Here is an 18,982-nt window from a genome sequence, read left to right as displayed (position 1 = left end):
ACAAACCGCAGCAGTTCGCTATCAGATTTATCTGACTACTTTCGTTCGAAGGGAAGCATCTTCGGACATTCGTTGCCCTGGTAGCTAGACGGTAAGGATTTAAAGCACTCCTCGGCACTGTTGCCAATCAAAACACACTAAATATTGACGGTGCTTTAAATTTCTAAAGTGTTGCCACCAAGATAATGAATATTTGAGAATGTCCGCGTCAGATTAGCGAAACTAGTCGATTAAATCAAATAGTATACGGCTTGTAGCGGTTTATTTCTACATTAATTACAGCGGTCGCACTTTCGCACGCTGACAGTATCTGCGTTCGCCGCGTTTCATTGACAATTTTCTATCAAAAAATCTCACAACTAATTCAGTTCTGTTTTGTAGCTCGCGGGCATTGACATTGTGCTGTTAATCGAAGCTTTGGTTTCCGTATTTGTTTAAAATTCGTCCCAGATTAGCTTTGTAGCAATTCGCTATAGGAGGTCAGAAAGGCAGTTGGTTGTCGGCAGCATTTTAAAATTTGAATTTTGCTGGAAGAGACGTAATCGAAAAAAAGCAACGACTTGTTAGTTTAATATCCGCTTCACCTTTCTCATTTCTTGCTGTTTGAAACAGGCCTGTCACGGAAACCATTGAGAATTTAGGTCACGGTATCCACTTTAAAAACGTTTAACCTATTATCGACTTTCGTACGTCCTTACAGACAACGTTTACAGAATTTTTTAAAAAAAAGTGGACGTGCGTGATACAATTTGTGGTATATCTCACGGATTAGTAAGTTCGTTAGGCTTAGCAGTAAAGAAAAGGCTGAACTCATGATACGAATAAACATAGTACATCAAAATAATCGAACAAGGAATATATAACTTAAAAATTCTGTTAGGTATTGTGAGAATCACTATCGTGTCATGGATGTTATTGTACACTAACATTCTCGATAATGATTACCGGAAGTAATTTCGAATATTCGTTGTGCCTTCGCGTTCATGGCACTACAGTTGGTGATTAGACATTCGTGGATACTTTTCTCTTGAATCGTGTGGAGGGGGAAAAAAGGACTGATTTCTCTGGGAAATTTTCGTGCCGTTGTGAGCTTTCATCGCATCTCCAGTATTAAAGCACGATACATCGCTTCGGTCTTGTCTCAAAAGTGAGTGATAGTTACAGAGCTTCTTGAGCTCCTGTGATTGTCCCATTCCTGATATTAATTGTGAGCAATACGTTTACGTATATCTGCCATCGGCGTATAGGTGTAATATTGGCAGCGAAATACCGCGCAGTGTGTTCCACAATCGGCACAACAGAACACTGATTTCTCGAGAAGGAACGGCAAGTGAAGACCGAAAGTCCCACAATCGGCACAACAGAACACTGATTTCTCGAGAAGGAATGGCAAATGAAGACCGAAAGTCCTACGGCAGCTCAATACTCCGATTAAATGAACTTGTGTAGCATCGTCAGCTGATCAGAAAGGGGTGCGTTTTCGACACGGTTGACTGCAGATGGTGTGGCGTTTCTGATGTGTGCAATCGGAAGGTACTGGTGACGGCAACACGTGTCGGATATTCGACTGTTCTGACGGTGGACTTGTCACTCCCGTCAAACGCCTTTGCTGTATCAGAGCAACTGGAAAACTCACGGCAAGTACAGCTACAGAACTCTTTTTTCGCACGCTGATGATTTTCAGTATCAGTGCACCTTTTACCAGGCCCGTGAGTAATACTGCAGGTTTGGTCGCATGCCTCATTAGCCTTGTATAAGTCGGTGCCTAGCCTAGCACGAAGTCACCAACAGCCATTCAACCAACTGATTTACAGTGTCAGTTATAGCTGTTTTGCTTCAGTGTCGAGGTACATAATCAGAGTATTTCAAAATCCAACCCGATCACTTGTTTTCTTATCTCATAACCGTTGTCCGGTCACGGTCATCTCTGCGGATGTCTTATAACCTGGTGCAACACTAGTCCCACGTTTCATTCATGATTCACCTGGGCAAATTTAAAAGCTCCGTCTGTAGCGGTATAAGGAGTTTGGGGCGGTCTCCGCAGAAAGCGTGGATATGGAAACTGTCCGCCCCCACTCCCCCACCCTCGACCTTTCGCAACAGGAGTACGAATCAGCATTCGCCGCATCACGTCACGTGACCGAACGTACTTGCAGTCAGCTGCTTGTGAGGAGGCGAGACCTCAGCCGCCACTATCGCCGCGATGCCGGGCGGAGCAGATGCACGCGCCGGCGACCGCGCGTCTCGTGCGCCGTGGGTTACCACGCCTCGTCCTCTGCACACTGTTTCCTTCATCAGGCACAAGCTGCTTAGATAGCAACACAGTCCGGTATACGTCGGTGTGCAGTCACCCTGAATTATGTGCAGGTATTTTCACATCCTCGCGAGACTGTAAGCTCTTAATTTACCTAAATTTCATTCAACACATCTTCCACAATGGCTTAACACTAAATAAAATTAATTGAAAATAAGTAGCAACATCAACAGCTCATGCCGTTTTCTTTGCGGGGCCACAGTCAGCCAACAGTTAGTAATTGACAACACTTCGCCATTTAATTCGAAATGTTGATTATGTCCACTATCGCAATTTCGGGTTTCGAGCCTTTCAAGGAGACTTGAAAACAACAAATGTGTAAACCATAAAGTATAGCACAACGTCATCAAATGTACAAAGTACGTGACACGTCATCCCTCAGCACTTGTCAAACAGGTGACGCAAAAATTCGCCAAACATACTAGTTTTTTAAAATGTTTCTCCTCCATTCTAAAGAGTACAGTGGGCTGTTTTAAATCTAACCTTTTACAGGATCACGGTTGTATTCAGCCAATAACCTGTTGGGCTGGCAGTATAAGAAAGGGATTCCCAGTTGGGGACAAATGATTTGATATATATTGTATAAAACAGATGTCTTGTCACAAAATGCGAGAACAGACCATATATAGAAGCGATACATAACATTGTACACATTTTAGAATTCTGTCACGTCCTGTATTAATGACAGTAGACCGCAGTACCATAATACACACGACCTTGTCCAAACAAGTAATGATAGACTAATTGGCCTAGGGCAGACGGTTATTCAAGTGATTAGACTGAAAGACAAATCACTTCATATCTGAGAAACAAATGTGATCTTTGGCACAATAGCGCCACGTTAAGGATAAAAAACAAATAAGCTATTCTGTTGGCGCTCTATATACGTACTAAACAGCACGGTGATATTAATTAGCATTTCACAAGAGCACCATACATTGCCGTTGATGTTATTAAAATATCAACCTTCTGAACTAAGTGTATTGCAATACAGAAACCTCTTGCCAGCGTGTTGTAGACCCTATCACTAAAATCCTGTTTCGTCGTACATCACAGACATTGTAAAGCTTCTTGGAGCTTGTATTTTCACATACGTTTTTTCCGTTGTGCTTGAAAATGTCCCCAAAGCGAGAACTGAAATTGTGGACATAATAAAATATAATCACAGTCAAATACCGAAAATATTGTCACTTAGGAAGTTAATCCTTCTGTATAGAATGCACGCCCTTGTATTTGTCAGGTTAGGAATATTTCTTTGTACATTAATATGAAAAACACTGACGGTTGCCCATATAGTTAACAAAAATCTACAGCAGACGAACTTTGATCTTGTGTCGCCTTCCTAGTAAAGGTTATTACTAGAGTCAACCAGCGAAAGTGAATTGTTCTTTTTCAATACCAATTTCTAACTTTCTCTCCCGATGTACTTTACCTGCTTCCGCTCAGTAAACATAATTTTGTCGAAGGTTTGCCTTTTTGTTACGCCGAGAGGACCAATTATCAATATTTTGCATGTATGGAGTGTTGTACCTCCTTTCATGCACTTGATAAATTACTTTTTTGCCAAGCAAAGACTCTTTAAGCTACGTACAAATTGTTTATTCTTTTACAGGTATTCAGGAAGTAGCTCACCAGGAAGGACATTATTATCAAACAGCGTACATATTGCATACATGGATGCGATTAATGCCATTGTAAGATCAGTTTCCTTTTATAATTTCTTTTATTGTCCAACGTCATATCTACGATGTTACAACTATCCAAATTTTGCCCACTCTTGTCAGCTTCCTGAGTATGAGCCAGCTCCTGAATACTGGCGGAAAAATAAATATTTTGTACGTAGCTTTAAGGCATTTGCTTGTCAAAAATGAAATTTGTCGACAAAATTACTGTACGAGGAATTGGATTTAGCAAGATTGTATGTGGTCGTTAAGAAAGTGTACGACGTAGAACAATGAAAATTCTAATAGTAACAGAGTATCCAGTCTCTCTTTAGAAACACCTAGAGCGCACAGGGAACTTTGGCTAGAAACGGATTTGAAAGGTAACCCACTTCCCGAGGGCGACCGTTTCACCGCTACAGGGACGAACTGTAAAAGAAAATGCTACTCTCTCATGGTTGTGGTGGTTACTACATTTGTAGTAAACTAACACAGCTATTGTAGTAATGGCATGTGCACTTCAGTGGACAAGGATACACCAACAGTGCAATGTGAAACGTAAATGCTATGCCTTTCGTGTCTACGTAAGTGCTGGGCATTGATACAACACCTTTCGTGTCTAGGTAAGTACTGGATATTGATATAACATTAGTTGGCTACAAGTCCAGTAATTGGCAGAGCGATAGTACATCACTGTAGCAATTCTACCGAGCGGACGCGAGAGAATGGAACGTATTGTTTCACTTTTTTGTTCCTGCCGCTGGACATGGGTTCTTGTTGAAGCCATTATCTGCCTGTGGCTTTTATGTTTCTCGGTATTTGTCAGGGGACTGTACCGGCACCTTGTACGCGGCGCTAGTTGATGGTGAAAAATGTTTAAACGGAATACTCGTAACATTTGGGATGTGCTCTCTCAATCTCGATCGCTTTAGATATTTACAACTTTTGAGTCAAAAAATATATACATTGAAGTGTAAATGGCTGAACGTTATCTTAGTGCGTGTGAAAGCATCCCTCATTAGCTGACAGGCTCGCTATAAACCGTGACAGCTAACTTGGACGGCTTTAACGATGGATTGCTTCTCTGCTGTGGGTGAGACTCCACATAGAACAGTCGCATTTTTGTTGCTTACAGGAGCCAGTAATTAATAGTCACTTCATCGCCATGCGTCTCTCTATCTCGTTACTGCAACCTTATCAGATACGGCCGTTGTAGAACAACCTCAGCTTTGTTCGGAATGTCGTTTTTAGATGACAGCACTACCGTGTCACAGTTAACATAACGCCCATTTCTCCGTTTGAAGGAGTTGGTCTACTTGTGGTTCATATATATAAGCTCGTATACGGCTACTTCGAGTATGAAACACGCGTTTTTATTTTTACACTGTTGATCTGAGGCACCGAAAAGATATAAAAACGTTTTTTAAATTTTTGCTAATGGCAAACCAAGAACTGACAGTGCACAGTAGTTACGGGTTGTGATTCTAATTCTTTCATTCAGTGTTCATATATATTAATATTTCTTATTTTGTACGTTACGGATCTCTTTGAACTTCATGGGTATTATCTCATCAATATTTTTCAGTCAGACAAAGTTTCATTCACTGTTGTGCTGTTTCGTTACACTGACTTTCAGACTTTTATGGTTCATAAGGTGGCTTCATCTGTCTTTATATATTGGAAGCGGGACTTCTTCGGGATATTTTATGCTGTGGTACCGTTTCCTGACTTATATGCCATTGCAAGGAAAAAACAAAGTTTTACCATTCTGGGCATCGCCAGCAACTGCGGCGAGCAACGTGAGCACGCTTGGTGTAACAAAGACACAACATTTTCTTCTCACCGTCACTCCGAAAACTAATTCAGTGTGCGACGATATGGTCACGCTCCCTGGTTCCTTCACGCTGAAATCATGTGTCACATTAGTAAAATATCTCTCACTGTTTTAGGAATCACTCGTCTCGTGCTTTACTGTGTAGATTCGAAAACAAAGTATTCCCATTAGAAGCGCCGTTCTTTGTTGATTCCTTTAAATCTCGTTATTGGTGGGAGATACAAGCTACAAATGGTGTATGTGAATACTAAAGATATTTTAAAGCGCTGTTTACAATATGCAATAGCTGACACTGTCAATGCAACGCTACACCTACGTGCGCTGTGAGTCCATTGAATACCTACAAATGCAATGATGTATACGTGAAAAAGGCTAGCAAACCCGCACATAAACGAGGGTAGCATATTGACAATACTGAACAAAAAATACCATTGAACATTAGATAGTTAACTGAAAATGTCAAGAATGTTGCTGTTTATATATGTTTGGATGTTAGCCCTCAAAAAAAGCTTTTGTAAAATGGTCTGATGCCTGGACATTTCTAATGTAACTCACTTCAATACAATCGTTGTTTCCTGCAGTCACCCGTGTTGAGACGTTTCTCACTGAAGTGCGAAATATACAGCACTTTAGATGACAGTGAAACGCGTCCATTCTTAAAGGGCGGAGGTTAACAGTTAATACATTATGGCTACATAAATGAATTCGTATACGCAGATGTTTCTTGCAGAGTCGCCTAACGACATGACGAGTATTTAAACGGGAAAATGCTACACCACTACTCTTTGTAAGTGGCAGCTGCGACTGGATTCTCTCGCTATGTGTGGGCCATTCGCCACAGTATTTTCCTTGCCTTTTTGCTCCTGCTCGGTTTACGAAGGCTTATGTTTTCCGGAGGACTACTTTTCGAACTCAGCAAAGATTATGGAGCCAAGCTGCCTGCTGTAAATGGCGAACGGAAATCATTCCTTGCAAAACGCTCGCTTCCTGAAGCGAGGTAGTGAGCTTTCCACGATTTTCTGTAGTTCTGAAAGCTGTTGCTAGGGAAATCGAATGAATACCTTCCGCTGTAAATGATGGTAATTACCTTGTAATTACGTACCTATCCCTTTCCGCGCCCGTACACAATTGATCCTATAAAGTAGCCACTGATTTCGCTAAACACTTGAAGGTTTACACGTAGCCTGAGCAGAAAAAAATTATGACGATGTAACTGAAACTGCTGGACCACATTTCATGCATAGAGTTTCTTGGACTGACATGGAAGTGCGTTATATAAGATGTCGCCCTCCTTGTATGCTAGAAAATGTTATTTTTAAATTAATTAATCTAGATAACTGTAGTGAAAATTTTACTGTCCGTTCGCAGTCAGAATGTCATTTTTTTTTTGGTCAATTACTACTTGTCTGAGTGTGGTATTGGGGTATGTATAGTCTTCTTGAATGAATGTATTATCATGTTCCATCTACGTGTTCGACAATAAATCGCTGAGAAACACAATAAAACACCATCTAAAGAGTAATTATATATAAGAAAACAAGAAGCCGTGTTTTCCTCAAGGAAGAATCTGTGAAATTATGTTAATTGTAAGGTTGTAGTTACTACAACGTGCATCCAGTACAATAGTTGAATGTCAGTGCAAGTAGGAATGAGAACATCAGGATTTAAAAGATGCTGTTGTGTTGGATATTTTGTGGACATAGGACCAAGACTGGTATGCATAAGGTGTTCAGTGTTTGTATTGACTTTCGTTTACTCGATACACATCAGGTGTACAAGTTTCTCAGTTGCAAAACAGTAACTTGCCAAATGGGATAGATGAAAGATTTAAATGTATGTATTTGTGCTTTGCCGGCAGCACGGTCGCCGGTATTTTTCGTTAGGCTTGGTAATTCTATATGCTTATACTTGGAGCGTTTTATGCCTACACTAAGACATGTATATCTTTTCATTCGGGATCCATTTCATGTATACAGTGCTAACCCTCGAGCATTGCTTCCGTATACCAAATGCTTGTATAAATGTTACATTATTAAACATGTTAAGAGGCGTATCGAATAACAATTAATAGTGGCCTTAGTGATGATTTATTCTTACGTTGAAGCTAATGGCTTCGATGATCACATGACGTTTCTCTTGTATCTTTTATTTCGCCGTATGTATACATAATATTTTATTTTTTAGCTCTTTACTACATCTATTGTGCAGTCACGTTATTAGATTACAATGTTTAGTTTACGACTATCACATATTGTCGATAAATGTTGTATAACCTGTCAACTGGACAAAAGAAGCACCGCGCTATGTAAGCACTTTTGTAAATTTATAATTGACTGCTGACATCTTTCTACTCAATGACTTCAGCTTTGCCCCACTCTATTTCTGTATTGTTCGAAGATTTTCCTAGTTTTTTGTGTGAGTTTCTCGGTTGCTCCCCAGAAATTAAATTACCATATTGTAGTGCAGATATTTTTCCTCTTGGTTGCTGAATTCCTCTATTACATCCGAACTCATGCAGAGGTAGAGAACACATATATTCAGTGTCTGCCTTGCTACGAGGCTGTTATTAATATTACCTACAAAATGTACACGTGTGAACCGGAAACGTAATTCTAATTCCTTTAAAAGCGACTCACTAAGTCACTAACAACGACATTCGTAGTCTGTAAATCGCTGTTTTTGTTTAGGGAATGGACGTATCGCACTTTAAATAATTTTTAGAATCACTGTATGCACATTAACGACGTGAGGTCTTGTACTTGGTTGTATTCTGTGGAAACAGCACTCACGGTCTCCGTTTCGTAAATATGCTTCATGGTGGTAGCTTCGGGTGAATCGTACGGTAAATACTCTGCACTGGAGATATTTTCCTGCCGTCTCATATGTGACATCACTGAAACTTGTAAATTAATGACAGACATGCTTCATGAACTAGAAAAGAATCGTCGATGTGAAGAAATTAATATTTTTGATACATTGTGTTTCAGGGAATTAGGAAATGCGGTTAAGACCTGACGTCCCGTCGCTTTGTGTTTGATCTTAGGAGAGGAGCGAAACCGCCAGGTACCACTGCAAACACTTTCACTGTAGTGTGTGGGAAGTTACCAGGAGAAGGTGATTGATGAATGAATGTAAAGAAAGTCAATCTGGAAAATGTGAGAAAACGTGAGCTTTTACTTAGAAACATTAGTTTTGGTTAAAGGACGAAGCATTTCCAGCCTTGGAGGCTCTTACTCTGTTAGCAGTTGTGCAGACTCGAGATACAGATAATTTACGTTAAAAAAATTACATTGTATTCTCTTTCGCAGGTTAACGTTTTGGTAACTATTGAACGAATATCCAGTGTAATGAGTAAATCTGTGTTTTTGCAATGTAAATGATCTGTTCAAGTCTGCGCAGCTGTTAACAGAAACAGACCAGTGGGAAAACAATTAAGCGCCTGAAGACGTTCTTACACGGATCGAAACACTTCGTGTTTTAAACAAAAACCACTTTCTTGAATGAAGGCTGATGTTCGTTTATTTACATCTCTTCGAACATAAACCAGTCACGTTTCCAGCAATAGTCACTGTGGATTGAACGTTTAAATTTGCTTGAGTGACATTCCGTTGGGTTACTCTATAAACCGTTCAATTTCGATTATTCACGATACTTGACTTTAGTCGATCAAATAACTCGCAAACTTATGAACCTAGGTTGATGAAGCACTGTGAATCATTTACATATCTTATGACGACTTAATGACGACGTGCGCGTTAAGCGAAACCACTTAAATCAGTTGGTGATTTGCGTAGAATGGTTTCGTGCAAGAGGCACATATCAAGGATAATGTAACTCCTATATTGTTTGTTTCCTCATTTATCTACATTCGATCGCTGCTGTATCTAATATCTGGTAACGATCTTCAGTGTTTCTGTCTGTAAGAGACAATTTAGCGTATTTACCAGTTTTATTTTTTGACAGTCCAGTCTTTACTAAGTAGTTTGTTGGTTTGTTCAAAACTATATACGTTGAGTGCACCCTTTCAGCTCAGACGCTATTTACAAGACGTATGTCATCAGGAGCCTACTTCGATGTCACACAATGGCTGTCAGGTTGAAAATTACACCACTCGCCATTTACGGTATTGTAGCCAACGATATAGTTCCCATGTTTCCACAAATACAATTACTGTTTGTGTAATTTTAGAGTCGTATTATAATACCTCAGTCTTTTGCGGTCGAATGTAGCACGTATCAACACTTGTCGAAATCTCGCCACATGTATAACGGTTTATACGGCTGACATCCCGTGAAAAATTCGTAACTAAAAAGCGCGAGGATGCCTACATTTGCAACTCTGTAACAGTTTGCACAATGAAGCATTACTAACGCATGAATACGAGTTGGGCTGCCAACAGACTGAGGTACAGCAGTTTTGCCTAAATTAACACACAAAGGTCAATCCACAGCGGTCATAACATGCAGACAGGCAACGACAAAGTCCCGCCAGATGCAGCCTGGTGAATATTAGGCGCAATGCCATTCTCACGACACGTCAGTGTGTTCCGAAATACGTTGGCGCCAGATTCACGATAACACCTGAATCTATGTTCAGCTCTAAAGAACTAGCGATGCTAAACATAAACAGTAACATAAAATTAGTTTTTATGACGGCTACTAACAACTAAGTTGAGGACATTTTCAAAACATTGCTGTTTCTTGGTTATAGCAGTTTCTGACAGTCGTAGATAAAGAAGAGAGTTCATTTCTGATAGTCGTGATGGTGGTGATTGTAAGGAGCGGTGAAGAGGGGGGGGGGGGGGGGGGGGATCGGAATGGGTCCCGATTCTTTTTATTGTTCCTTTTCCCCCACTCTAAATAAATCTTGCTTTCAAAAACGCTATTAACGAGCCACAGATGCCTATAATTTTACAGTGATAACAATAATATATATAAAATGTTTTAGTATGATAATAATAATAAAGTAATGATGGCTATAATAATAAATAATAAAAATTCGACACCACAATAATGTCATAAAAACCAGCAATGCTTTACGCAAGTGAAACATTAACCGTTAACAGAGAACAACAACTTGAAGACATCAAAAAAGAAGAGAGGAAGATCATTAGGAAAATTCTAGGAGGAAAGACATTCCCAAAACGATTATAGGCTACAATCAATTAAAACAAAAGAAAAGTTTTCAAACATCAAAATGATATTAGAAAAAGTCCAATAAAATTCTACGGTCATCTCAGCCGAATACCAGGAAATCGATTGTCGAAGAGAATAATAGATTATGTAACCTCACTTAAGTATTCCACACTTGGCTGGATGAAATTCTAAAGGAGCTAAATAATGCGAACACAAGACCAGCCCAGCCGACATTCTAGACATAAAAGTAGACAAATGGGGAGCTATATCAGAGAAAAAAAAATAGTGCAGACCAAAGTTGTCGGATGAGCGTAAACAAGCCTTTTCGGAAAGAGTGAAAGCCTATTGGAAGAACAAGGTGAACTCAAAGAAAAACAGATCGAGTTATTTGCTTAACGTCTTCCGTTTCTGAGAATAATTCGCCAATAATAATAATAATAATAAATTTACATCGCTATAGCACAACTTCCAAGAAATTGCAGTTCAGTCAAATACATATTCGAAAAGTGTTTATCCAAAAATTTCATAATTACTTACGTACAAACTATCACAATTTACTTACGTACAAACTATCAAAATTTTGACAATTTCGTGGTGTATACGGTTTAAATTCGAAATATGCACTCACTAATGTCAATGTTTTACGTGCAAGGTGACCATACGAACTTCCTCTCATCGACTTGATTCATATTGACAGGGCGTGTAGGACACCACTGAGGCTTCAGTACACCTAACTCTTAACCGTTTTCGAGAAAATCGAGTTTGAAACTTTTTTGCGTTCTTATATATTTTGTATGATCGGCAGTACTCAACGAGTCCGCAGCCGAGAGAGAAAGCTTCATAAGCGCGAGGTACCTCGATCGAAGTTCTTACTCATATCTATGCAATTATAACAACAGACTAATTATGACTGTGCAGATTATAGATTGCTAATGAATCATTTATTATTTTCATAATCTTTACCATACAGAAAAGGATTATTCTCTAAAATTTAGTATTTCTGCAGGTACGTTTCAACTCGCCATGAGCTCTTTTTCCCGGAATCCGTTCACGTACGTTTCCACCTACCATGAACCCATTTTCCCGGTTTACGTTCAGTTACTGCACGACTCGCATATGAACCTCTTTCCCCGCTATCCCTCAAGGTAGTTTTGACCGACCAGAAACTACTCGATGTGCACAAACGTCTTTCGGTTGATGTAGGGAGCAAGGGAACAGCGTGCACAAACCCGGGGAATACTTCACTCGTATGTTAGATCCCGAGGTAGTTAGCTGCTAACGCTCCAAGTTGTCTGATTTTACGAGTAAGTGCGGTAATGTGGCTGGTACTTTGACAGGAAGAGGAAATGAGGCTAATTGTGAAGACGAATAGCATTGCAATGAATTTTCAAAAGTGTGATTAATAATGGCACTCGTGTATAGTGAACAACTCTTCCTCCATTGCTTCAAATTCTTCTGTACTAATAACGAAAGGACACATGGAAATTGGAGAAGAAATATTTCACAGTACTTTTGAAAAGCTAACGGAGAAACAACTCGTGTTGTACGACGAACTAACTGCTCACCAAGAAATCTACGAAGAAGATCTGAAGAAAACGAAGAAGTCGCTTTATCTTCATCAGACAATTACAAGCCCGACGAGAACAAAGCGAAAACGGACAGCAATAGTGTTCCGCTGGGTCGCCATTTTAGCGAGAGAGCGTCCAGGACAGAATTTCGTGATTTGCACAGTGATAACAAAACTATTACGTGGGAATGAAAAAAAAAATACCAACCGCGAATTCCATTCAGACAGTGCTTATCAACCTAGGCGCTTACTCGCTCGGCTGCGGATTCATTGAATACTACCAACTGTATAAAACATGAAAGCACGTCTAAAATGGTCATACTTATTTTCTTGGCTGGCATTTGCATCGTCCTGTTTATGTATGTTTTACTAATAGTCGTGCCCTACAGACCCTGTCAATATGAATCAGCTCGCTGAGAGGAAGTTCGTACGGTCCAGTTATTGGCCCTGCAGACTACGGATGTTTGTGAAAGACCGTCTTTCTACGATGTTTTCGTTCAGGAATTTCTTTGCCTCACTGTTTTCCCTGAGCCACTTCCTATAGTTCGTCGGTTCCACCTGTGGTCGCAACGAACCGTGTCACACTTGTTGTTCGCCGCAACTTTGGTCAGCCTGTGAACGGCCGTCACACCCTGACTTAATGTTTTTTACAGTCAGTCAGGCCGCAAACGAGTACACATGGGCTAGCCATCAAGAAAAGAATCCTGCGTTAAACGGAACTAGCAACTTTTCAGAATTTTCTTCGTATTTTCTAACTTCTTAGTTTACGTGCTACTTTATTCTCGTAGAGTGGGTTGAAAAAATATTAGAATTTCAAATATCTAAAAATATGAATGTTTTAAGTAAAATTTTGATCGGAAGTGGGGGAAGAGGAATGAGTGTCATGAACCATATGTATAAATAGGGTGCCTCACCTAAGGGTCGTCAGCGCATTTTATCTCGTGTTTCACCAGATGTGTGCAGTTTCGTTTGTTAACTTGGAATCTGAACCCCTTTTCGTACTTGGCAGGTCAGCACAGCGTTGAGATGTTATGACTAGATTAAAGGCAGACTAAACCTTTCCCTGGTCTGAGCGGGATATTGTTCCGCGATCTCTCGGTTTCGAGACACGCACTTTACCACTAGACCTCCATGCCCGACATGGTGCCAATAAAAATGTAACAGCTACAATTTCTGCTGTGAAATATGACATTGATGCACTTATCACTGCACCACGTGATATTATCAGCACAGCCACATTTGTTTCGAGGGAGTAATAACAAGAAGCAATAAGCAATATTAAAAAAATATCAATAGTTCAATTGAAGGTAGATGTTATGAAATGTATTGTATAATGGAATCATAAATATGCCGTGTGCTGACAAACTAGCAACAATAATTGCTATTCTTATCAACTGATTGATGTTGCTGAGTAACGGAACTGTAAAGTAGAGTTATATGGCGAAAATGGCTTGGATGCCCCAAAGGTCAGGTTCATAAGCCTACATGAAAAGGTTCTACCTGCAGTCCGTGTCCGGAGGAACCTTTCCTTCGTGAAGTGTGAGAACTTTGTGTGTAAGTGTAACTCGGAAGTGTAGGTTACTGTAATGGTGTGTGAGCGTGTGTGTGTGTTGGGGGGCGGGGGGTTAGCTTACTTACTTTCTCTAGAAAATATTTAAAATTACAGAAAAGGTAACACAGCTTAGAAAACTAAACTTGTCCTATCCTTTGTTCTAACTATAATTAAAAAAGGCTTGAAAATACGGCCATCTACTATTCTTCTAGCGCTGTTTTAATTGTTATTTACCTAGGCTAAATTATAAACTAAATTTGGAAGACGCCCGGCCCCTTCACAAGTTTCTTCTCAAGTGATCCCATGCAGAGCTGCAAAATAGTATGCTTGAATCTACGAGAACGGCATGGGGTCAGCCTATGAGGCTATATTTTCGAGGCAGTGGGCGTGGAAATTTCCGATTCACATGTAATACATTCTTCGAAGTTTTCTTCCAAAGCCTTTATGGCGAAATATTGAAATGAATTATTTACGCTAGCTGTCGAAAATATGTACAAAAATTTACACCGTTGCTGCACTATCTCGAAATATGAGAATGTTAATCGTCCTACAGAAACTGTGGCCATTTTGCCGACAGTCTTGCATCATTTATTAAATATTGTGAATGTATATGTTACATTGGGCTCGACAAAAGGTAACTATATCATTATGCTACCACGACATATTTTATTGTCAAAGATGTCATTTCCAGCTCGCGCATTTCACCATTGATCGGTACACTATTATTGTACGGTGTAGGTTTTCGTTTCGCTACTAGACGATGCATCTAATTTTTTTCGTCTTTCTATTAGACTATGTAGTTAATTCTTGAAAATGTCTTTGCATTTAACATTGTTTTCTATTAACCGGATAAACACTCGTGACAAAATACACTAAGTGTTTATAAATCTAGGGAAATCTCTTTCGTGGAAATGATGATGTTAGAAAAGAATTAAATGTAATAAACTAAAAACGTATGCTGTCGAGTTTAAAGAAACAGAAGATGGTTGACTGCATATAATCGGGCTGCAAGGGTAGATGTCAGGCAAAATCACATGAAGTCAACACTACGTACAAACACTGGCACTGATACACCTTGCGATGTTACGATCATTTTTCATTCAGTTGATGAATGAAGCGTTAGCTCTCGTTACATACATTCTGATTGAGGTTTTAAGTGGCCTTCAGTAAGTTACGAACCAACTGCCAGGTAGACAAGCTTGCTGTGGAAGAGGTAACGTAACTTACGCAGATTAAAAATAAAATAAGGAGCCCATCACTGGAAAAAGGCCGTACTATAGAACTACTATTACATTTTCTGGTAAAAAGCTTGGCATATTTCGTCCACCACTACTTGTTGGCCCATAATATTAAATTACAATAGGTGAAACTTGCTCGAATTTTCCTGTACCATTACAGTTTTTGTTGAGAAGTAAGTAACGTGAGAGAAACCTCCACGACGTAGCAGCAACTACCAGGGTCCACATTAACTGTTATTCTTGGGGTGATTCACTTAATATGTCTCACCAGTCATATAAAGCTCAATCTGTAACAGGTTATATGGTTTCTACCAATAGTTAACTACGATATAGGCATGGAAAAGTTTTACACATCTAAAATACGGTACTGAAAATCATCACAGGTTTTAAGTAACTGACTGCCCTCGCCTCGGTAACTCCAGAGCTGTCCAAAGTCATTATCTAAAGAGAAGTTGCGGGCTCGTGCAAATATACAATTACGTGGAGTGGCATTTAATCGCCCGTAGAAAGAACAGAAAAACTTCTTAGTTAATGAAAGTTCAAATTAGTATAGATGTGATGATTTGGCCAGCATCGCTTCATAGACTGCCGCCTTGAATGAAGCGACGCCTGTCGTTTAGAAGTAACTACTCCCGTAATAATTTCCATAATAACTGAAATGTATTTTCGCGTATTCCTGCGATGCCGAAGTCATGATACCACCAATTGTTTTCGACTGACAGATTCCTCTTTCTCTGTAATGCTTTCGTATTTTCCATTTACATCGCCGTGCGCGCTCGAAGAAACAATTCACAAGAGCTGATAAAGATCTGGTTGCGTACACGAGATTTGGGGTGTATCCCAGGGACGAGATAAAATAATGCCTGTTGCAAGCTTTTTTTCCTTTTGAGTCATCAACCTCCTGACTGTTCTGACTGGTTTGATGTGGCCCGCCACAAATTCCTCTCCTGTGCCCATCTTTCCATCTGAGAGTAGCACTTGCAACCTACTTTCTCAGTTATTTTCTGGATGTTTCCAATCCCTGTCTTCCTGTTCAGTTTTTGCGCTATACAGCTCCCTCTAGCGCTATGAAAGTTATTCCCTGATGTCTTAACATGCATCCAGTCATCCTGTCCCTTCTTCTTGACAGGGTTTTCCATATATTCCTTTCCTCGCCGATTCTGTGACTAACATCCCCTTTCCTTACCTTATCAGTCCACCTAATTTTCAACATTCTTGTGTAGCACCTCATCTCATATGCTTTGATTCTCTTCTGTTCTGGTTCCCCACAATCCGTGTTTTAATGCTATAGAATGCTGAGCTCCAAACGTATATTTTCAGAAATTTATTTCTCAAATTATCGCCAATATTTGATACTAGTAGATTTCTCTTGATCGGAAATTGGTATAAAACTCCAAATACCAGAGACGTACATGAATACCACTACATGTGTTGACTTCAGACTGAGTTTTCTGACTTCTTGAAATAAGGTGGGCACAGTATTCATCTGGTGGTTTTTGAACATCAGTATTTACGTTGTCCATATTAAGTATATAGCAGTTAGGACATTCTACAGATTGTTGTTACAGACTTTCTCTCATCGTATTTGAGTGCTGTTGCTCCACCACCAGTGATGTTACTGTAAAAGGCAAGTTATATGGAATACGCCAGGTATGGATATGATTACCAGTTTGATTGGAAAATTACAAAAAAATGAGTCTTAGTTCCGTTTAAACAATCACATGTGGAGCAAAGGCACATGTTTTATGAAGTTTCAGTTAAAGAGATAGCCACTTACGTACGAGTGTACGCTTATTTTCACTGCCTAATACCTTTGCAATAATTGCAGATACTGCATGATGATGATGATGAACCAGAATGTACCCCTTTCTGGGTTAAAGCAAGACACAATAAACAGGTTTTGTTTTTTTTTTTTGCTTAGGGTAGATATTTAAAAGTACTCTTTTTTGTCGAAAGACGTGTATTCTTGGACTTCATGGAAGATCTACAACTTAAAAACAATAGGCTGTTTATTTTGGGTTATTTGATATACGGGTACACTAGAGATCCGCATGGATTCGCAAGGTTACCTGAAGTACATTCGGTCGTACGATTTGTCTGCTGCAGCGGTAATAAAGTATCTACACAATTCTCTCTCGTGAAAACAATTTAATTCTCCACAATAGTTTCTGAGATAAACCTTTAAATATACGCGCAAAAATGTAGCGGTGGACTTTGATTTGTAATTATAGTGATTCGCTCTTTCTAGAAACCAGTGACAATGGGCTTGATATTCCTTGGCACCTACAATTGTTCTTCAGCGCACCGTTAAATGACATGATATGATTCCTCATCAGTCGATTTTCTGGATTCCCTTCTGAGCACCGACATTTGGAACTGTTATACGACTTTCCATTATTCCTTATCAGTGCACTTTTTGCAACTGCTTCTCTCCTCTGGTACTCCGACCAGTAGTACCTCCTACCTACAGGGTGTGTCTCAGAAGCTGTGACTAGCAAGTGACAGTCCATAGGCCAGTAGTGGTGTTGTCATTACTCTGATTCCTGCAGACAGCTTCCTCTCGATGCTGGACGCCGTAACAGCGACCGTGCCGTGTCGTGTTTCAGAGTGTGGGCGTGGCGATGGCGGCGCTGTGGTGACATGTGGGAGGTGGCGGCGGTGCGCTGGCTGCTGCTGGCGGCGGCGGCGTTCGCGCTGGGCCTGCTGCTGGGGGCGGCGCTGCCCCCGCTGCTCGTGCCCGCCGCCTCCGCGCCGCCACCCGCCCTCTACGCCGCCTCCGCCGGCAGCGGCGCCACCTCCCCGGGCCGACAGCGCCTCCGGCCCCCGTCGTCCACAGCGTCTTCGGCGACGCTGCCGCCCCACGCCCCCGCCAGCCTCATCGCGGCCACCGGTTCTGACGGCGCCGTCTCCTTCGTCGCCCCACCTCCAGGTATGCACGGTCACCAGTTTTTTGTAATTCTTGTTTAAATGCAGATCCACAGCCTTCAAATATTTCGTAAAAGAAAATATTGTAGGCTGCATTTGCTGCGCTACTCGCCAATGTCGACTACCCTGTTATTATCAAGAACAAATACGCCAGCGGAGAACTGCTCCTACAGGAACACAAAAAAAGTGAATACGTTCTGGTTTATTTAAAAGACTAACTGAAAAGTATTGTACCAGCTGCCTCATTCTACCTTCCTCTGCATCTATAAAAATTGTCTAAAAATTTTGGCATGCCAACAAATTTTTCAAATGGCTCTGAGCACTATGGGACTTAACATCTGAGGCCAGCAGTTCCCTAGAACTTAGAACTACTCAAACCTAACTAACCTAAGGACATCACACACATCCAAGCCCGAGGCAGGATTCGAACCTGCGACCGTAGCGGTCGCGCGGTTCCAGACTGAAGCGCCTAGAATCGCTCGGCCACACTGGCCGGCTGTGTGCCAACATATCCATGCTGTTTTTAACATGGCATCTCACCTCAAATTCGTAAAAATTTCCCGTAACTGTAACTCACTCACAGCCGCTAGTCCATCGTTGAAAGTCGCTCGTACCCACCCACTTCCAATTGCCCTTTCTCATTCACTCTGCCCGACGCAGTGTCATTATCTCTTTGTGTCTCTCTGTCATTGCCTCCTGTGTCACAGCAACAGTCCCTTCATTCTGCCCTTACAGTACAGTCTCGCCTCACTCTCA

At 40.7% G+C, this 18,982-nt stretch overlaps 1 protein-coding gene across 2 annotated transcripts in view; it reads left to right on the top strand.

The window, feature by feature from the left end:
* LOC124544771 (extracellular serine/threonine protein kinase four-jointed) overlaps window positions 1–18,982 on the top strand; it is a 1,021,279-nt gene that overhangs the window by 978,201 nt on the left and 24,096 nt on the right. For both annotated transcript variants that reach the window (XM_047123448.1, XM_047123447.1), the window contains one exon: window positions 17,908–18,230. In XM_047123448.1, the coding sequence (XP_046979404.1) occupies window positions 17,908–18,230 (323 nt within the window). The remainder of the gene's footprint in view (window positions 1–17,907; window positions 18,231–18,982) is intronic.

Source organism: Schistocerca americana, chromosome 8 (genome assembly GCF_021461395.2).
Source record: "Schistocerca americana isolate TAMUIC-IGC-003095 chromosome 8, iqSchAmer2.1, whole genome shotgun sequence".
NCBI lineage: Eukaryota > Metazoa > Arthropoda > Insecta > Orthoptera > Acrididae > Schistocerca > Schistocerca americana.
This window is presented reverse-complemented; position numbering and strand designations above follow the sequence as displayed.